At 47.6% G+C, this 21,608-nt stretch overlaps 1 protein-coding gene across 9 annotated transcripts in view; it reads left to right on the top strand.

Annotated features, from left to right (window-relative positions):
- Nucleotides 1–21,608, top strand: part of AOPEP (aminopeptidase O (putative)) — a 335,338-nt gene that overhangs the window by 173,828 nt on the left and 139,902 nt on the right. For 7 of the 9 annotated variants that reach the window (XR_004380638.1, XR_004380639.1, XM_032840546.1 and 4 more), the window contains 2 exons: nt 16,283–16,472; nt 20,454–20,560. The exons of 1 other annotated variant lie outside the window; for it this stretch is intronic. Coding sequence is in view for 6 of the 8 variants with exons in the window: in XM_032840546.1 (XP_032696437.1) it covers nt 16,283–16,472; nt 20,454–20,560 (297 nt within the window). In the remaining 2 variants the exon portion in view is untranslated. The remainder of the gene's footprint in view (nt 1–16,282; nt 16,473–20,453; nt 20,561–21,608) is intronic. One more of the 9 variants, XM_032840548.1, reaches the window with a different exon arrangement.

The following is a 21,608-nucleotide window of genomic DNA, read 5'->3' as shown; positions in this document are numbered from 1 at the left end:
AGCTAGTTTCGGTCCAGCCTCGGACTGTGCCAGTATCCCGTCCGGAGGAGTAAATTAGCCATCCTCTCCCTCCGGGCCCCCTGCCAATACAAGCGGACTGTTCCCTTTACACTATCTCATGGGGGATTTGAAGAATCAATTCTAAACACAGACTTGAAAGCACTTAGCAGTCTAAGAGAGAGCATAAGAAGGAGGGACTCACATTTGTGGTGTTTTTCCCGTGTGCTGGTACAAGTCAAGGCAGGCACTTGACTTGTATCCTTTATTTAACTCAGCTAGGTAATCATCACATGCAAAGCTGTCAAACAGTTGCTTTTGAGGCCACTGAGAACCTAAAGCTTATCAAGAAGAGAGTGGACAGAGGGAGAAAAGGAGAAACCAGACCTACCCTAAGCCCCTGAGAAGCTACAGGTCTTTGCCATAGTTAACACCATGCACATGGAATTTAAAAATCGAATTATGTTCATTTGCAACTCGTAATTCTGAGGACTTAGAAGTACATCCGTTAACACAAATACTTTGCCCTTTTGGTGCTTTCAGATGTCAGAGAGTTCAGCCGAGTGATTGCATCTCCAGCCGCTGATAAATAACCTAGAGATGTTCATCTTCTTCCAGTATTTTCCTTTTTAAGCTGAAAATAATTTTGCCAACCCTCCTAGTATGTGTTTAGGTGATTCGTCTTAAATGTGCACTAGGTGGTAAATCCAGGAGAACTGAACTCGGTCGCCAAAATAAGCAGCGTTGCCCATGACATTATGGAATAAAAACACACACTGGGCTTGGTCTCGCCTGCTTTGAGGCTTCTATGGCCTGGTAACGTGAGCAGTGTTCACGGTGAGGCACATGTGTGGAGATTACGCCACACGGATGCTGTGAGTCTGGTCTGTTCTCAGAAGGACTGAGGTAATGGCTATTAATATTTTATTTCATACATTACAGTGTTTGCTTTTGCAAACACTGTAGTTAAGGTTACCTGCATTGACGCTCCCGCATAACCCAGTTTTTCTTTATGCCAGGCTTTCTTTCCAGAGATGTGTTCAACCCAAAGGTCAATTTGCAGAGCCTTAAAAAAAAAAAAAATGAATGAAAGAACAAGAGAGAAAATTCCAAAACAGTCAGGTATACTGTTAGAGTGATGCACTGAAGATGTGACACTTTTTCTACTTAGAAAATAGTGTGGAATGTTTTCTCTCTCTGCTTTGTTATTTTCCTCCCATGTGAAACCGGTGAACGATGGGGGAAGAAAAAGGGGTAATGTGGTTGAAGCTCTCTTTTGGGGTAGCCCTCTGTCAGTGGGAGAAAAGGCCAGATCTCCCCAGAGGGAGCATCCCAGTAAGCAGCTGCTGTTACGGCGTAATGTTCATCTCAGAAGCATTTTGTGGCCGTGGCTGTGGAGGGTGGCATACAGGGATTTCTGCCCTCAGTCTCCACAAGCTTCTAGCTTTGCCTCAACCACCAGTTTTAGGCATGGGGCCTGTGCTGGTTCTGCTGTGACTGGGATTTCGTGAAACGGTTTTGAACAAAATGTCTGTCAGACCTGGGTCTGATGTGAATTTGCTGTGGCACAGAGGCAGCTCCCAAAACAGGGAATGAATGAGCTAGCTCTCTGGGTCTTTGTTTTCTCATATGTAGAATGAGGAGGGGTGAGTCTCTAAGATCTCTTTTGGATGAACTGTCCAGGGATTCCAGAACCAGTCTCTTACCTAACCCACTTTGGTGTTAGCTTATCTCCCTGGCCCAGCCCATCTCCCACCTGTAAGCCAGATTCTACATAGGCCTTTGAACCCCATGTCCCTGCCCAAGATCCGTTCTTCTTACCCCACTCCACCCCCAGTCCCCATGGGCTAATTTCTTTTCCTTGACAGAGCTCCCTACGCTCATCTTTCCTCCTCACCTCTAATCCTCCATCAAAATGAACCCGTTCTCTTTCCCGGCGCCCTTCCTGGAAGCTGGCTAAACAAATGTGGCACGCATGTTCCTCTTGTGGGCAGTGGCTGTTATCTCCCTCTGGGCCCTGGGACCATATAGTACCCGAGTCTAATGGGGGTTGACTCTGTTATGGAAGGGTCAGGCATCTATTCGAGACTGGGTTGCTGAAATCATACCATCCGACTGGGGTTCCAGTTTCTCTGCTGTGATGTTCTAGGCTCATTCCCTCTGGCTTGCAGGTGCAGACATGGGTCTTAGGTGGTCACAAGCTATGCGGCACGTCAGCTGCACATCAGCTCGGCCTCCCTCCAGTCTCCCTGCTCTGGCCACTCCTGCTGCTGCTTTTGACTTCAGGATCTGTTCCTGACCTGAGACACCTGGCTGCACACTGAGCTGGTGCAGGCCAGGATGCGGGGGGGTGGAGGGGGGCACTGATCAGGGGCACCACTTTCTGAGGACAACACACTGTCATTGGCCCCGGACCTATCTTCTGCACTTCCAGGGTGGGATGCAACGGTGTTTCTAATTCTCTGCTGTTTAAGAAGTATGGAAATTTTCAAAGATCTTGTGGCAGCTCTCGACATCTCTGCCCAGAAGGATCTTGGGTCAGGGAGGGACAGTCTATAGGACGAGCCATATGGGATTGCCCATTTTGGGGTGTCGAAAATGCTTAAGTATCAGCAGTTTCATATGGGTCATCTCAAAAGTGGAAAAGTTGGAGGAGAGTCAGGGCCTTGTCCTGTTGTATTTGCTTAATCAGCATGCTGGATTTTGCTTAGAGGATGTCAGTATTCTACATCAAAGAATATTATTGTAGATGCTATTATTACTACTACTGCTTATGCTATTATTATGACTACTACCACTTGAGGCCCCTTTAGAAACAACTGATAGTAGTAGAGGGACGGTTAACTCACCCCCATCCCCCAGGAGGCGCCGCTGCCCCGGCCCCAGACCCTGGTTTTCTGCCTTTGGAACTAGTTCTTTAAAACAAGCTTTCCGTTTTATGTGTGTTGAGTTTGAAGAGTTCTTTATAGATCCTGGATATCAGCCCTGTGTCTGTAGTGTCATCTGTGAATATCTTCTCCCATTCCATGGGCTGCCTCTTTGTTTTGTTGACTGTTTCCTTTGCTGTGCAGAAGCTTTTGATCTTGATGAAGTCCCAAAAGTTCATTTTTGCTTTTGTTTCCTTTGCCTTTGGAGACATATCTTGAAAGAAGTTGCTGTGGCCAATGTCAAGGATCTATAAAGAACTCCTCAAACTCAACACACATAAAACAGATAATCATGTCAAAAAATGGGCAGAAGACATGAACAGACACTTCGCCAATGAAGACATACAAATGGCTAACAGACACATGAAAAAATGTTCATCACCACTAGCCATCAGGGATATTCAAATCAAAACCACATTGAAATACCACCTTACAACAGTTAGAATGGCTAAAATTAACAAGACAGTAAACAACATGTGTTGGAGAGGATGTAGAGAAAGGGGAACCCTCTTACACTGTTGGTGGCAATGCAAGTTGGTACAGCCACTTGGGAAACAGTGTGGAGATTCCTTAAGAAATTAAAAATAGAGCTACGCTATGACCCTGCAATTGCACTATTGGGTATTTACCCCAAAGATACAGATGTAGTGAAAAGAAGGGCCATCTGTACCCCAATGTTCATAGCAGCAGTGGCCACAGTCACCAAACTGTGGAAAGAGCCAAGATGCCCTTCAACAGACAAATGGATAAGGAAGATATGGCCCATATATACAATGGAGTATTATGCCTCCATCAGAAAGTATGAATACCCAACGTTTGTATCAACATGGACGGGACTGGAAGAGATTATGCTGAGTGAAATAAGTCAAGCAGAGAGAGTCAATTATCATATGGTTTCACTTATTTGTGGAGCATAAGAAATAACATGGCGGACATGGGGAGATGGAGAGGAGAAAGGTGTTGGGGGAAATCAGAGAGGGAGACAAACCATGAGAGGCTGTGGACTCTGAAAAACAATCTGAGGGTTTTGGAGGGGAGGCGGGGTGGCAGGTTGAGTGAGCCTGGTGGTGGATATTATGGAGGGCACATATTGCATAGAGCACTGGGTGTGGTACATAAACAATGAATTCTGGAACACTGAAAAGAAATTTAAAAAATAAATAAACATTAAAAAAAAAAAGTAAAACAAGCTTTCTCCTCCTCCCTGTCTCATCTTGTTGGACCAACATGGTTAGTTTCAGCGATAAGGGACGTTAAGTGATCAATGGCCTCCAACAATGTGGCTGCCACAGTTTCATTTTTGAAATGTCATAGCAATAAAAAAGCCATTTGCTAATAAAAGGTGGGATTCATTGCCGAGTGGCGTTCTGCCCATGCTGTCACTGCCTCACCCAGATTTCTCAGAGCTGCCGCTGGCTCGGTGTCGTAGTTGTATGATGTCATTTCAGTCATAACGTAATTTTCCAGCTGGCCAGGATGGAAAGGGGGTTTGTTATAGTGGCATGTTTTCCACTGTGTCTGAAGGAAAATGAAGCCGGCATGGATATATGACAATATCAGTTCTGTTTTTACAGGTGTCTGGAGGGTACAAGGTACCTTTCACTTGCAATAGAAATGTGACTCTAAGGCAAAAGAAATTAAAAAAAAACAAACAAACACCTTTTCCTCAAGAGATTTAAAATTTAAAATACACACGTAATTAGTGTTGGAAACTGGCCTGGAGTACACTCAGCTTTAGGGACTAGGGGAAGGCTGCCCTATCTCTGGTCTCCTTCCTGTCCCTACCAATGGGGCTCTGGCTGAATCTTTGCCTTGATTTTTCCAAGAAGAAAATGACCACCTCCCAACATGCTTGTTTATCTCTCTCATTTTTTACTTTTCACTGAAGTTCACTACCTTGCAGAAGAGTACGCAACTTAAGTGTACAGCTTTGTTGAATGTTCATAAATTGAATATACCTTTGTAACTAGCAGCCTGATCAAGAAGCAGAAAGTGGGGGCACCTGGGTGGCTCAGTCGTTAAGCGTCTGCCTTGGGCTCAGGTCATGATCCCAGAGTCCTGGGATCGCCCCGCATCAGGCTCCCTGCTTAGTGGGAAGCCCGCTTCTCCCTCTCCCACTCCCCCTGCTTGTGTTCCCTCTCTTGCTGTGTCTCTCTTTGTCAAATAAATAAAATCTTTAAAAAAGAAGAAGAAGAAGAAAGAAAGGAAGAAACAAAATGTGACCTATGCCCCAGAAGACCCCCTTTCTGCCCCTTTCCGGTCATCTCCCACCTGACACACATGAGACCCAGTGTCCTGACTTCTAAAAGCAGTGAGACCGGTGTCAAACTTCTGACTGCAGAATTGTGAAATGATAGATTTGTGTCGTTTTAAGGCACTGCGTTTGTGGTCATTTGTTAGAGCAGCACTAGTAAACACCGATGCAGTTGTTAATGAGAGAGCCACGAGTCAAACCCAGGGCTCTGTCCCTAAAGCCCGAGTTCTTAAAAACCACCATAACATAACAGTATTGCCTTTAGCTTTAATGGGTTTTCAGTCTTTTCTGGAGGCCAAGAAGGTAAAAGAAAAACCCAAATGTCAGCCAGCATCAGGTTAAGTTGGGAAATAGGTAGACTGTATCCTTGAAGGACATCAGCTTGCCCATCCTACAAGTCGCCATCTTCAAATTGCCTCCAGCTAGAAAAATATGAGATACATTACTAAAACTTCCATGTGAATTCTTTTTAGTACATTATTTCTTCTGAAAGAATTTGCATTCTAAGAGCCTCTTCGCAGTGCTGCCTTACAGCTTGGGGTAACCAGTGAGAGGGAGTCTGCTATAGACTTTCTAGGGCACATTTTGCTTTCTTGATTAAAGGGATAGATATTGCTGGCACAGCACCCCTTTTCTCCCACCTTTTTGTTCTATGTTAAACATGAACGTGGTTCCTGGAGCTGTGGTAGCCAACTTGGGACCAAGAGGTGGCAGGCCTGAGGATGAGAGTGAACACAGTAAGAACGGCTGGCAGAGTGGGATGATAGAAAGACTCAGAGCTGTGATGGCATGGCTGAGTCACTGAGCCAACCCCAGCAACCACCCTCTTCCGGGGGTCTTGTTATAGGAAGGACGAGAACCTCCCCTTGCGTTTGCCAGCCTGAATTGTCTTTTCTGTTGCTTGCAGCTAAACATACTATGAACGGATCCAGGTGTCTTTCACAAGACCAGAAGGCAACCGCCCAGGAATGGGCCCATGGGCACCAAGAATTACTTAGGAGAGGAACTCTTCTGACCCTCCCCTCCCCTTCCAGCATGGTGAACACATCGGAGAGAAATGGGAATTAACTATAGATATCCAGTAAACACAGAACTTCCATTTGGAAAGAAGAAAGGGAAAGACTAGGAATTTTAAATGAAAAGCGTAGTTAAAAATCAGGAGACTGGAGAGGGAAACCTTTTATTTGTTTATTATTTTGTTTCTGGTGCAGTTTATTACCTTTTAAAGGGAAATGCTGTTAAGTTCAGTACGTCTGAGAAGGACCATCTGCCCCATACTTTCTAGGACCACCCTGGAAAATATTGAGACATATTGTCCCTTTATATCCTTAGGCATGCTGTGTTAGTCTATTTGTGGAGTCAAATAAAGATGAGGGGATATGGCTATTGTTCTTAAAGGCAAAGTTATTTATGAACACCACCCCCCCCCCAGCCAGGTGATCCCTTATCCTTAATGGCATTTATTGATGCAGATGAGTACTTTCAAAAATTCAGAGAGACATTGACTCTGTAAGCGACCACTAAGAAGATCTCTGACCGGATAAAGATAACTCAGGCAGGCTAATCCTTTCAGCAAAGGTGGTGATATATATTGTGGCAGCTGAATGCTTCTTGACAGCCTAGCAAGAACAATCAGCGAATTCATTCATTTAATTCATGAATTTCCCTTCTATTTACACTTTCAACAAACATGCCAGCTGTTTGCTTAGCTAACAAGCTCTGCCTTCATTATAAGCCATTAGTGACTAGTTATAATTGAAACTGTGTTTGGATTTCAAAAATACAATAAACCTAATTAATGCCATGCTTAGTAGTATGGAATTTGTAGTGACTGACTTGAGGGAGGCTGAAATTTGGTTTTGACTTTGGCCCCTCCGTGGAGCAAGAGTTTGCTAAACTGTTTTCTAGACGTGAACCAGGTTGATAGAATTTTTCATAAGGAAAACTAAATAAGAGATTAAGTCCACATGCTTCTAAGGAGTCAGGCAGCAAATTTAAATGAGTGCATGGCAGAGCATCTCTTAGAACACTTGGTCTTCTCTGCCCACTTTTAATGGAGACACGGGTAGGAGAAATATTTTGCGGGACCCCTGGGTGGCTCAGTCGTTAAGCATCTGCCTTTTGCTCAGGTCATGATCCTGGGGTCCTCGGATCAAGCCCCACGTCGGGCTCTCTGCTCTGTGGGGAGCCTGCTTCTCCCTCTCCCACTCCCCCTGCTTGTGTTCCCTCTTTCGATGTCTCTCTGTCAAATAAATCAAATCTTAGAAAAAAGAAATATATTGCTTTTCTCTTAATCCTGCTAATAAGAAAGGAGGAGAAGAAAACACACCTGATTATAAATAAGTGGACTGAGCCAGTGGTGAGGAGACAGAAAGGGGTGGGGAGATAGAGTCTGAGGGCCTGGGGCCCCCTCTGAAAGGGCCAGCTGCTAATCAGCTGCAGCCTCTGACCCAGACTCTGCAGGTGGGGGCCCAGTGATCTGTTCTAACAAGCCCTCCAGGTAGGGTTGCCAGGTTTAGCACGTATTGCATGGGACAGGACATACACTAAGAAGTTGTTCATTTTTTATGTGAAATCCGGATTTAACTGGGTGTCCTGTATTTATCTAGCAACCCCGCCTCTAAGTGATTCCAAAGCACACTGATATTGATCAAGGGAAACACACAGATGAGCCAGGCTGCCTGTGTTTGAATCCGCTTCGTCGCGGATTAACCATGGGATCTTTGGACAAGCCATGTGACTTCTATGGCTTAGTTTATTTGTGTATAAAATGGGGTTGATGATAATAACAATACTGTGTGCGTGATAATAACAATACTGTGTGCGTCGTGGCCTTGTTGTTAGAACTGAATGGCTTAGTGAAGGTGGAGTAAGCAGAATGGTGCCTGGAGAGAGTGAGCCTGTCTTAAGAGTTTATCGGCATCGTTAATAGTGTGTTTTTCCTCTTCTTCCCTCCCCCCACCTCGTTTTTCACCACCATCGGACCAACCATTAGAGACAGCCTGAACTCTGCTTCCTCTAATTCTGTCTTCCTGGATCTACCTTTGGTTCAGTTAGAGGTCTGATTCTGTTAAGCCATGCCCCAAGGCAGCTCGGCTTTGAAAGCTAGCCTGTGTGGCTGTCTAGCAGGAGGACCCTGTCTTCTGCATGGACCTCTGCTTCCAGGACTCACTCCGTCCCATCCGTCTGCTGTGCCCTGCCGTGCCTGGGCCTCTGACCGTCCAGACCCGCCTTTCTGCCTCGCGTGTGCTCTCAGCAGCCCCCGGCACAGTACTTAGATATCTTTCCGACCACATCTTGAGATTTCAGATTCCCGGAGTGCCTCTCGGTTGTGGAAGCAACGGGTGACCTCCCCACCCCCACCACCCACCAGTTAACATTTCTGTGTATTCTTTGGGAAATCCCCACCTTTTCTTTTTCTAGACAAGGAACATGGGAAGACATGATTTGTGGACCTCAAGAGTGTTCACACCGTATTTCAAAGGAAACCCGTGACCACACACTTCTTACTGGGGGTTGTGCAAGCCGCCTGAACATGTTCCTTCATGAAGCAGCTTCCCATCCTTCCACATGGCCACAAATGACAGACTTATCTGCACAGCAAAAACCAACCGGATGAGCTATTATGGTTCTCAGGCGCGCCATTTTGTTGATGTTCTGGGAATGAAGCAAAATGCGTTATTTTATTAAATAAAGAGTTCCCCTGTATCACAGGGAAATCTAATTTTATTAGCTCTTTTTATGGGAACAAACAACATCACCCTGGTGGGGAGGACGGGAGCAGGAGGGGGATGAGGGAGTGGAGGAAATCATATTTTGTCATCCGTGTGCTCCAGTGGAGGCTGCCAACGTGTTTTCATTGGTAATTACTTACCAGAAGAGTTCTCCAGATCCTGCAGATAGTGCACAGCTCTCGGTTCTTGACTATTTTTTGTGATTCAAAAGACATGCTCGGCTGAGGTAAATACCGTTCTTATAGTTTTGATATGGGTGGGTCCGTGGTGTCCAACACCCCGTGTTTGGTAACTTCAGAAAAATTTGTCTCTGTGTTCTCCTCTGTGAGAACACAAAGACCGCTTAGGTGCATGCTATGACTCAGAAGGAAAGAAGTCCAAATACAGTTGGATCATTTGAATACTAGCCTCTGATTCCTTAGCTTTAAAACCTGAGACATCCACTTGTAGCTTTATTTCGCTTTTTAGAGGAGCTGAACCACTAGATACCAATGACTACCACCATCCTCAGGCTGGGTGGCCCGAGCTAGAGGTAGCCGATTCTTAATAATGGGGTGCTAGTGCTGCCCGCATTTAGCATGCAGGGCTGAGGTCTACATAGCGTTCGCAATGGGCGATTTGCCCGGCGGGGTGGAAGGGCAGTGTTCACTGCTCTGCTTTTTGATAGCGAAGCACTCTGCCAAAGATGGCCTCTGTTTTCTTGAGTCAGAAGTGGTCTCTGTTTTGTCGCCGCCGTGCTATTATTTTCCCCATTAGTAATAGGCCTAAGGTCAATGCTAAACCAAATTATGAAGCAGGCAAAAATGTTTCGGTGTCACCGAGTACCACCCCTTCTTCCCTCCTTGTGCCTCACTAGGAGTCCCCTCTCTCCTAGCTGTCATCTGTGCTCAGCTTTTGAGCATTTCCCCATTTTCCATGAGCATCCATCCTGAACCCTGGTAGGATGCAGATCTCAGTCATTACCACCTCCGTGTGCAACGAAAGCATAAGCTTCTTCCCTACCATAACTGCTTTCAACCAGAGATGAGAAAATTGTAGCCCCTGTCCATAGGTTGGTTTGTTTTGACATGGTGTTTGTAAAAATTGCTGCATATTTCCCTCTATTGTTTTCTACTTCCCTGTTATAGTTACCTGTTGCCCTACATCCTTATCACTCCTTAATCTACTTCCTTCATCTTGTTATTCACCTCCCAACTTGTTGTCTACTTCCTCCTTCCTTTTGTTATCGGCTTTCCTCGTTTTATGTTTCCCACCTTTCCATGTCTCCTTCTCCATTTCCATGTCCCTTTCCTCTTCTCCTTGTCTCCTTCCCCACCATCTCTTTGTCTCCTTCCCCCTCCTTGACTTCCCCCATCTCCTTGACTCCTTTTCCCTCTCCTTGTCTATTTCCCCCTCTCCTTCTGTTCCCCCCTCTTCTTGTATTTTTCCTCCTCTCCTTGTCTGTTTCCCTCATCTCCATGATTCCTTTTCCCTCTCCTTGTTTATTTCCCCACTCCCCTTTTCCTTCTTCTATTTCCTCATCTCCTTATCTACTTCCCTCATCTTTTTATCCACTTCCTCCATCTCCCACATCCCTCATTTTATTATGTTCTTGACTCCTGTCAACCTTTGAGTTTGTGATCCGCTTTAAACCATCTCTTCTTGGAAAAAAAAACCAATCAGAGGATTGTTCAGGGCAGTGAAACTACTCCCTGTGCTGTGTGATACTGTAATGGTGTTCACATTCATACATTTGTCCAAACCAATAGAATATAGCACACCGGCAGTGATCCTCAATGTAAACTATAGACTGTGATAATGATGCATCAGTGTAAGTTCATCAATTGCAGTAACAAATGCACCATTTTGGTGGGGCATGTTGATAGTAGGGAGGTTAGAAATGTGTGGGTAGAGGGAGTGGATAGGAACTCTCTGTATCCTCTGCTAATTTTGCTGTAAACCTAACACTGCTCTAAAAAATAATGTCTTTTTAGGAAAAAGAAACGTTCGGCTTTAGTAAAAATGGGTGGGAGATAGAGGCCAGGGAAAGTCTGGTTTGTTGCTCTTCTTAGACTCCCAGGGAATAGCCTCAGCACCTTTGCACCTGCTTGTCTATCTAAGCATCCCCTTGAGGTGTTCCATGAGGAACTCCTGGCCTAGGACAGAGTTTGGGAGAATGAGGTGTTACTTCAGGAATTTAGGTCCTTTGAGGACATCAGAAGTGGAGTAGTGAGGTTTTCCTTGCTTTGTCCCCTATCCCTTCCATCATCACTCTCCTTCCCACAAGGAGGAGGCTGAAGCTCTGTGATCAGAAGGTCTGGTAACCTTGGGCCAGTCTGGCTCTGACGTAGATATAGGGAACAGAGGTCCCAGGGCATGGCTGGTGGCTTCCCTTGGGTGGACCGTGAAGATGTAGTTCCAACAAGGGCCTCATTGCATCACTGGGCTTGAGCTGGCACAGAAGGATGGGAGCCCAGAAGTTACAGGTCTAAACGCAATGACCCTGGGCCAGTGGATCAGAGTAAGGCTTCAGGGTCAAGACCTTATGAGTAGAAAAGCTCCATTACTTGCCAGCTATGTGACCTTGAGCTAGTCACTTTACCTTTCTCTACCTCACTTCTATAATCTGTAAAATGATGATAATAAAATCTATCTCCTGAGGTCATGAGGTAGGTCAAATGGTGTTACAGACTGTGCCTCAAACCCAGCAAATGCTCAAGTGATAGGAGTCTTTAGAAGGTAATTGCGTTTTTGGTAGAAATCTCTGGAATGCGGCCCTGGGCGTTCTCTTAGTCACTCTCTGCTCGGTTTATGTTGGCAGTTTCAGCCAAAATCTATTTAGGTAAATGAGTCGATGTTTTACTGCCTATTTGCCATTCAGAATTTTTAAAGGAAAACTTATACTTAATGCTACCCTTTTCTTTCAAACCTAGATCCCACTGTTGATTAGATATAGTGAGTTTTCTTCCGAGTTTTTAGAGCTGGTTTCTACCTCTAACTCCTGAAAGTCCCTGTCCCCAAAAGAACATTCCCTCATCTTACATAGCTCCAGTTTGAAGACAACCCTGTGCGGCCACAGTGGGATGCCAGATGGGGCAAATGGAACGAAACTAGTTCCTATTGAGCGGTCTCGGAGCCAAGTGGGAGCAGGGGCCTCTCGAGGTCATCTGGGGCACCTCTTTGCCTTTGGGACCACAGATGCATCCCCTACATTAGGCTGCATGTAGGAGTGGGAGACTACAGGAATTCACTGCAGAGAAGAGGGGCCCCAAGTTGAGCATTTTGGTTTGTAAATACATAGGTTGAAGTGCTTGGCACGTATCACAGCACAGCTTGAGAAGAGAAAACCCATTCTGAATCTTAGGGAGTGGTACCTAACTAAGATTGTCCTCCCTTGCCGATTGCCCCAGGCTACCATAAGTCCTACTTTGAATTTTCCAAATTAGATTAGCAAGTAATTAAGTCACGCAAGCAAAAGTTGCTTTCACAGGATCAGGAGACGCTTTAAGCTCTCCAGTTTGACTCTGGGGGAGCGGAAAGGAGCCCCCGTTCCCCTTGTTTCCTGGTTCATCCTTCCTCTCCATAATGGGATATGGGAGTCCGCGTATTGTTGAGATTGTGAAAAAGTTTGAATCACTAAGAAGTTCAAGCTTGAGGAGCGTAAAAGTCCTGGATGCACTTCCCAGAGATCTGTACAAAAAGTGAATCTGCACCCCCCAGGGAAATTGGGATCAGCTCCAGTATCATGGGAGGGGTGGCCTGGGGCTCTTTTTGTCCTCAACCAAAAGCCCTTTCCTGTCCTCTTGGTTGCACCCGCCGCTGGCTGAGGCAGCAACACAGAGCTGGAATCGGTAAGTGCTGGATCTCTCCCTGGGCAGCAGGATGGGCCGCGCTGGTCGCATCTCCCTGGACAAAGCTGAAATAAATCACAGAACAGCCCCTGCTTAAGATCTGATGAAATTCTCCATTTCCGCTCCAAATTGAATTCCTCCCAAAGGATTGGAGCGGCTCTTGAGAGTAATGAAGGCACTCCTTCCTCCTCTGCTAGAAGCATGTTTTAAATTAACAGACACAGCCTTCTAATCTGGGTGGGGAGGTAGCTTTAGGAACAGTCTTGAGAAGCTGTTTTCAGGCCAGAAATGATATTTTTTAATCTCGAGGGGCGAGGCAGCAGACATCCAACAGCACGTGTACTCCTCTGGAAGGAGCAGCCCTGTTGGTGGTCTCCTGGGAAAGAATGAGAACACGTGTCCTGCTCTGTCCCGCTGTCCTCCTCGACCACTTGTAGCAAAAGGGAATTTATGATGGAGAATACGAACTCCGGGGGCTGGTGCTTTCTGAGAGTTGAAAGTCCATCTCTTATTTGGGAAAAGTGATAAATTCTGTGAATTTAAAAAAAAACCTGTTTTTAGGATAAAGATATCATTGAAGTGATTATCTTCTATCCTCTGCAATGATGAATCGACAATTTGACATTTGTAGAGGCAGCTGACACAGGCCCTTTTCAGGGGAAAACAAGAAAACCTGTTTTCCAATGGGTCTTGTCAGAGTGAAGACGGATGACCTGCTGGCTGATTAGGACCATGAATAAGGCTCTGAGAACTCGAGAATGTGTGAGGAACCCAGGGGTGAAACTTATAAATCAAGGTTAAGGTAGAAGTAGAAAATTCTAAACATCCATTTTATCTTGAAGGTGGGCAGGAAGTAGATTATCTGTTCGTAAAGGAATATTTAATATTACTCCTTGAAATGAGCTTAAGAGCATTATCCTTTTCCCCACTCACTGTTGAAAAAAGGCAGTGTAAAAATTCCTACTTGACAGGAGAAATTCTGACTTTTAGAGTCGAAAGGAGAGGAGGAAATTCTCCTTGCAAATAAATTCTATTGGTTCTTTTATGTCAGAATTTTGTTAATAGCCCTCGAGAAAGGTTATCAAAACCTGACTCCATGTTTTTAATTTAGTTTTAAGAAGGAAGCCATTTCCTTCATAGGGAAATACGACCCCAGAGTAGCCCACAGGTAAAACCCAGCCTCAGAGGGCGGACTCCACTGAAGGAGGATTTAGGGTCTGGTTCTCAACTGGAAAATTGCTTTTCAGGGAGAAGGCCGCATTTTCCACTGATAATAGGGTCCCTTATATCAAGTGAAACGCCCTTCCTTCCGACCCAGGAGGACATTTCAGCTTTGATCTTTCTTAGAAGACAGTAGGAAGCACAGTTATTCCCGGCTAGAAAGAAGGGACTGGGGATGGGAAGTGGGAGTATAGGATTCCAGCCGTGCAGGTCCATCCTGAGCCCAGCCAAGACGCACTGGGGCCTGGGACCTGGTGGCGTCCAGGCAGGTGGGGAAGGAGGTCTGATGGAGACTACAAAGGCCGTTGGAGGGAAAAGATTAAAGGCCAGGAAAATGCACAGGCACCCCCCCCCACCACCACCACCACGTAGCTGCTTTCGTGCATTCCTTCAGGCTCTCTAGACTTTGATATTTGCATAAATGGGCCTTGGCTAGGTTTCCACTCTGGGACAGAACAGCGAGCAGTCACTGCGGACACGGGAGGCTTTCTCTTGGTGATCAGTCTGGCTGTGATTTCAGCCATCAGCTTGTGTAACCTTGTGTAACCTCCCTGGGTTGAGCGGACGGGTCAGCCCTCCAGTCCCTGTCACCGGGTGCACACCGTCTGTGTCTCTGGCCTGGAGACCCTTCGGCCGCAGGCAGGCTCGTCTTGGAGCCTGATTACAAGGCCTGCAGTTACTTCTGTTTTGTTTTAGCCAAAAAGGGTGAAGTGCTGCCAGCAGTATGTCTGGAATGTTATTTACTTGGTACATTTCTGTGGCTTTTCTTTGTAGCGCTGCACAGGCCAGAGCGAGGGGTCATTGACTTGCAAATGCCAGGTTTCGCAGTTTGTCTTCTCCGCGGGGCGACTTTCTCAGTAAGAAGGAGGTTAGCTCCTTTATCTCTCTGGTCCTTCCTCCCCACCTGCCTTCTTTCATCTGTCCTTCCTTCCACCAGTGCTCCCTCCTGTCCTCCCCTCTTTCCTGCCTCCCCTTTTTCTGAGTGAGTGCGCTGAACTACTGTACTCCTCCCCTCTCCCCCGTGTCCTAAATGCCCCGAGTGCACTTTTAATTCCTGGGGTTTCTGCTGGACTGCTGAGGGCCTGGCAGGCGCTTTTCATTTGCGTGCCTGCCCTGTTATTATTTCACATGAAAGCTGTCTCTTTTGGCACACGTGGCTCCTGTGATTTCAGGGGAGCTCTTGGAGCTGAATGGGCGATGTTGTGCAAGGGAAGTACAGGTGGGGCATTCTCTACTGGTGGCCGTGGGGGCGGATGACAGATCCGCGCGAGGTCCTGGCTTGTGCCGAGCCAAGGTGAGAGCAAACAAATCCTTCTGAAGGAAGGAACCAGGGTGCGTGTTTTCTTAATTCGGGAGGTTTCACAACTGTTTGAGTTCAATTGATAGAGGAGAGGTTTTTTTTTTGTTTTTGTGTTTTTTTAAGAGCAAATTCTTCATTTAGTCAAACTGTAAACAAGTCCCAGATCAATGAGCAATGTGGAAGGGGGACGCACGGAAGGTTTTCTGTCCGCCTCTTGTTTTCAGCCTCCCTTTCTCCCACTTTTATGCAGTTCTAATCGTGGTATTTGGGGCTTTAAAACAAGGTATGGAAAATGAGATTAGATAAATCTCTCCAGCTGGTACCAGCCCTGGGGCCGTTTGCACACCTGGGTGGGTTACCTTCCCCCTACCCCCTGCCCAAATTTTCTTATGTCATATGAATGTATAAGCATCTACAGAGAGATGAGACCTTTGAAAGCTTTGCCTTACGGAGACTCGGACTTTCTCCGAGTCTCTGGGACACCTCGCCCATCCACGACACCTGTTAGCATGTTTACTCCGTAGCCAGCCCCAGTCTGCCATGGAAAATTTTGGTCCCATTCTTCTCGGCTTTTCCTGTCCTTCTGCATGACTTCTCCATTTGCTTGTAAGCTGCCCGGATTTTTGGCTGAAGGGGCTTCTTTGATCACTCTCTTGACAGTATGGGCTTCACATTCTCACACCTGCTCTTCTTTTACAGTCCAGATTTCAGGGTAAATGCTTCCATCGCCTTGTCATTTCTTGGGTATAAAACTTGGGTGCAGGTTACTGATTACGGGTAATAGCCGTTGGATGACGGAGACGACTGCTTGGCACAAACAGCCCCCTGAACCGCTGCCAGAAACGTAAACTGCCACTTTATTTATTTCTGAAAGCATCTAAGCTGTGAGCCGATCGGTCATGATCTAGCATGCACATGATAATAACAGGCTTGCGGGGCTGAGAAAGCCGCCCCATGGGGCAGCCACGAGGGCAGGCTCTAACAAGACTCTCGTGTGTTTTCTCCCCCATTATCCACAGCCCACACATCATCTTCCTCTCTCAGAGCGTCTTGACAGGAACGAGCCATCTGTGTGGGACCCGGCTGTGCCATGAAATTGCTCACGCCTGGTTCGGCCTGGCCATTGGGGCCCGGGACTGGACGGAGGAGTGGCTGAGTGAAGGGTTCGCCACTCACTTGGAAGACGTGTTCTGGGCCGCAGCACAGCAGGTGGGTTTACAGTGAGCCTAAGCATTTCCCGACCCGGAGTCAGAGTCTGTTCACAGGCATCTGTTCACATTCCACAGATTAGGAGAGGGCTTCTTGTGCCCTAGGACTATGCTGGATGCTGAGCCACCGGGGGGTGGGGGGGGGAAGGCTGTGGTGGGGGTTTTCTCCCTGTAGGGCTGGGTGAGAGGTCAGCAAAGCAGACAAACACATCCCTACCACGTCGGTGGTGAGCGCTGTAAAGGCCAGTGAGGCTGGACAGAGAGTCGGGGGTGATCTCAGTTTTAGAAGGCACCGTGAGAAGGCCCCTCTGATGGTGGACATTTGAACAAAGACTAGAATAGAAGGTCATCCCATGGCATGACCACTGGTTATGGTTGTGGTGACACCACCAACTTGTGTCTAGTTTGTTGGTTTTTTGTTTGTTTTTTTTTTAAGATGAAAATTTACATCAGGAGACATAATCTCAGATGTCTTCTGGCATGTAATAAAGAATAAAGTGGCTGGTGTCATCGGTTAAGGCGTGCCTAGGGCTGAGACAAGCTGGCAGTCTCCTCTGAGCTCGGACCAAGGGTGGCGGGGCTGGTGGGAGGGCGCGGTGGAGCCTGGACTCCTGGTTGTTTAAAAGGAAGTTCTAAATCTGGATTTTTACATGAAATTTAGTAATTAAAAAAATCCTATGCCAACTAAACAAACAACCTCTACTTTAAAGAACTGACTGCCAGTTCTAAGGAGGATATGTCAGCTAAACCGCCACCTGCTTATTTTTCCGTTCCTAATATTTGATCAGTCTTTTCCCTGCCATCCCCACCCTTTCCATGCTGGATTCGTTAACATTTTCTGATATCCTCAAGTTTGTGCATACCTGTATGCTTCTGTTCAAGCTCCTCCTGCCTGTTGAAATCCTGTTTATTTCTCACCAACCAGCTCAAGGTCACCTTCTCTGGGTAGCCCAGGCCGATCATTCCACTCGCAATACTTACTCTTCTAGAAGCTTTGAACTCCTAAGGTATCTAGTACTTACCTCTTTTGCCTCGTTTCTTCCTTCTCCCTCCTGTCCTCACATAGACTGTGACCTCTTCCAGAGTGAAGCTGCAGCTTTACTCACCTCTCACCCCCCTCTGCACATTGGCCGGCAGCACGCGCACCTGTGTCCCCTGCCACACAGTGAAGAGAGGCCATGTGGCAGATTTAGGCAAGGTGGTGGGGTTTGGTGTTGGACCGGGCAGGGAAGCCCAGCCCTGCTGTGGACCAGCTCTGCAGGTTTAGGTGGGTTACATAGCCTCCCTGGCCCTCGGTTTCCTCATTTGGAAAAACACTTGTAAGAATGTGCAAACTGGCGCAGCGAATGGGTTAATTATGAATGACACATGGAGCTTGTGCAGGAAATGCCGGTTCTCTTTTTCTCCTCTTTCTCTTCGCATTTTCCACCACCTGACTGATGCACAATAGGCATTGAGCAAGGGTTAAATAGGCCAATATAAGCAAGCCCCTATCGTCATCCCTTCTCTGGGATGCTTCTGTCCTGAGACAATCAGATTTGTGCTGTTCTTGGTAATTGTGAGTATTTTTCAGGCATCTAACGATGATCTCTCTGTCCTTTACCTGCCGTCTCCCCAAAAAGCGCTCCTTGTCGCCTTGGCCCCTGCCCACATTTCCAGAGGGTCAGTCCTGAGTCTCATTGCTTAGGTCCTTCTTCTTATTGCCCTGAATATGGCCATCTTCACTAATAGAGGCATGAAACTGGTCTGGCCTCATCCCACAGCTGCATACCTTCAATGTGTCTGGTTCCGTGCCAGACCTGTAGGGATAAAAGGATGAGTGAGACCCAGCCCTGCTCTGAAAGAGGTCAGAGTTTAACTGTGAAGATAAGAAAAGCACACAGCAGAAGGAAGAAGAAAATAAGTTGGGAGAGAGAGGTAAATACCAAATATTGTATGTGTTCAAAGGTGGGAGAGCTCAGGCCTGAGCAGATCCAGAAAGTCTTCTGGGAGAAGGTGACTTCTGACATGGGCCTCAAAGGTAAAGTAGGCATTGAGGTCTCTCTGCCGCTCCTTTTCCCTTAACCTGGCATAGGGGACAAGCCACCTCACTATCCTTTAGGGTATAGGCAGTATCTCTTCAAGATGTGAAAGTACTTTGGTCTGAAGTCAAGTGGCCATTCTGGATTCCAGCACAAAGTTTGGAAGCCTTTCCAGAGCACGTCGATCACTCTAGGGTGAAACTGAGATGCTGTTGGTTCCTGATGAGTGTCTGCAGCAGACCTTCCAAGCTGGACAGAAGGGCTCTTTGGGGCGGGAGAGTGTGGGCTGGCTCACGGGACTCTCCTGGTCAGTGGCGAATACCATCAGGGAAGAGGGAGTGACGCACATCCGACACTGAGCAGCCCAGACTGACTGTGCTCCGTAGCACTGAATGGTAGTGAGCACAGCAAAGTGAGGGAGTGGGAGACCGCTGAACGAGAATAGAGAGTGGCGTTCCATAGGGAGAAGGGAATTGAGTTCATTGCAAGATTACATCACATAACTTGTCATCAACCTGGGTAAGGTCTGACCTCCTTCACAGGTGTCTTAGCTCAGGCTGCCGTAACATAATACCACAGACCGGGCGGGCTTAAACAACACTTGTTTTCCCCTAGTTCTGAAGGCCGGAAGTCCAAGATCAAGGTGCTGACAGGCTTGGATTCCCGTGACACCTTCTTCCCTTGGCTTGGTGGTGGTCACCTCCTCTCTTTGTTCTCCCATGGCCATTCCTCTGTGCACATATAGAGAGCTCTGGTGTCTTTTCCTTTTCTTGTAAGGCCACCTGTCCTATTGGACCAGGGCCCACAATAATAACTTCATCAATCTTAATTACCCCCTTAAAGGTCCCATCTCCAAATACAGTCACATTTGGGGTTAGGGCTTCAACATACGAATTTTCCACTCATGATTCGTTCCCTAGCAACAGGGAACACGGAACCTGTGGCTCATCTGGCCGCTGCTGGCTACTTGGCACCTGTCTCTCCCGAGATAATAGCTTGCTCCCTGCCTGACTACATCCCTCACCATCCTCTAAACACATCACGCTCTTTCCAGGCCCCTTGAACCTTGCACATGCTTTCCTTCTTCCTGAAATTCCTCCTCCCCGGGCTGACTCCTGCTTCCCTTGGGGGGACCGGTACAGGCCCCACCACCTCCTCAGGGAAGCCTTCTGACTCACCTGGCTGGCCAGAGAGCATCTCTTCCTTAACCTCTACCACCGCTGCACTCTGATGGCCCGTGTTCTGACAGGCTCTGTCCATAAGGGACCCAGGGTCTGGCAGAGACTCAGTAAATACCTGTTGAATCAACTCTTAAGGATCTTTCATTTCCAGAAATGCTTGTTGAGACTGACATGTCCCTCCCAGGTGGCTGTTCTGCTGTCCTCCCTTACGGAGACTTGAGCCGTGGGGCCTCATGAGCCCGGTGGCCGCGGCCCATTCTCACCAGCAGGCCAGGGTGTGATGGCGTCCCCCTCCCCCAGAGTGAATCCAGGCTGTACACTTGGGTTATATGCAAACAGGATCATCTGGGCCGCATTAGCAGGCTCCACTGTAAACAGCCCTTAACCAAACTGAGGGCTGGGAAAAGTAGGAGGTAAATGGAGGGGCCAGTCCCCACCCTGTGCAGCAAGACAGAGCGGGAAAGGGCTGGAGGGACTCAGTGGAAACGACACTCTAGGGAAGCCTGCCTTTTCTGGGCCCCCCCGGGTGTGTGAGGCAGACAACCCGGCTCAGCGCCATCACCAGCAGAAGAGCGAGGGGCTGAGTCTTCGTGTGAGGACCTCCCAGACCCCTTGCCCCCTCAGACTTTTCTGATGGGGTGCCAGGCACAGTGGGGAGGCCACCGGTGTTGTCACCCTGAAACTGAGCAAGCTGCTCTGTTGGGCGGCTGCAACCTGCACGAGGACAACAGTGACTGTTCTGTGCGCATGTGTTTGTGTGTCTGTGCCCCCCCCCAGCAGCTGACCCCCCACGAGGCACAGGAGCAGCAGGAGCTGAAGGCGTGTCTGCGCTGGCTTCGCCTCCAGGACGAAGTGCGGAACTCCCCCCAGGAGATGCAGGTGCTGAGGTAAAGCTCCATGAGCCCTCTTCCCCTTCTCCCCCTCTGTCCCTCACCTCTTTTCCTTCAAGACGGGCATCCAGGCCATCTATTAAATCTGTGTTTCCTTCTTAAATCACGCTGGGTTAGGTCACCCATCCTCCCAGGGACGTGATTGCCATGTTCGAAGTCCTTCAGGGCGGGCTTTTGGATTTGCCCTCTGACGTTTCCTGGTGTCTCTGCTGAGGAAAAACGGACACAAGGCCATTTCCAGGACCAGGACTTGTTTGAAGTTCTAAAAGTCACTTGGTGTGGTGACTGAGGACTTGGACAAGGCAGGGGTTTGGTAGCCTGTCAGACAGTAACCCTTTAAAGACAAAAGAAACAACAGCAACAGCTACAACAGCCCTTTAGGAAAATACTGATTCCAAAGTGTTTAGTAGTAACAGATGTCGGAGTCAGTGGGCCCTTTTGTTTCGGGTTCTCCTAGCAGGAGGCCACTCCTGTGCGCGGGGAAGCTTCTACTCCTGGCTCCTGTGTGTGGTGTCCACGTGGGTCTTGCTGCACTTACTCGTAGGGTTGCTTCTTGCCATTTTTTCCAGTTCTGCCCCTCTGCTTTGCTTGTTTTCTTCATTTCTCTAAATAGTTACTTATCTGCAAGCCCAAGCCTCGGCCCCAGGAATACTGCGATTGTTGTGACAATAGACGCTTTGGTCCTGCCCCCTCTCCACAACAGCCAGGGGTGTGGAATCTGCCCTCAGACAGGTGGGGAGACAGCCATCCAGCAGTGGCCCCCCCAGTGTAGATGTCAAGGCCTGTCTATCTTTGGGGCAGAAGCCAGCCTGAACCAGTTCGGTTGTTTGTTTTTATTTTTATTTATTTATTTAGTTAGTTTTGTAAAGATTTTATTTTAGTTATTTGTCTGAGAGAAAGAGCACAAGCAGGCAGAGTGGCAGGCAGAGGCAGAGGGAGAAGCAGGCTCCCTGCTGAGCAAGGAGCCCGATGTGGGACTCGATCCCAGGACCCTGGGATTACGACTCAAGCCGAAGGGAGACGCTTAAACTGACTAAGCCACCCA

Source organism: Lontra canadensis, unplaced genomic scaffold, assembly GCF_010015895.1.
Source record: "Lontra canadensis isolate GAN:19392208 unplaced genomic scaffold, GSC_riverotter_1.0 scaffold113, whole genome shotgun sequence".
Taxonomy (NCBI): Eukaryota; Metazoa; Chordata; class Mammalia; order Carnivora; family Mustelidae; genus Lontra; species Lontra canadensis.
Note: the sequence above shows the minus strand (reverse complement) of the source record. Positions and strands in the feature narration are given on the sequence as shown.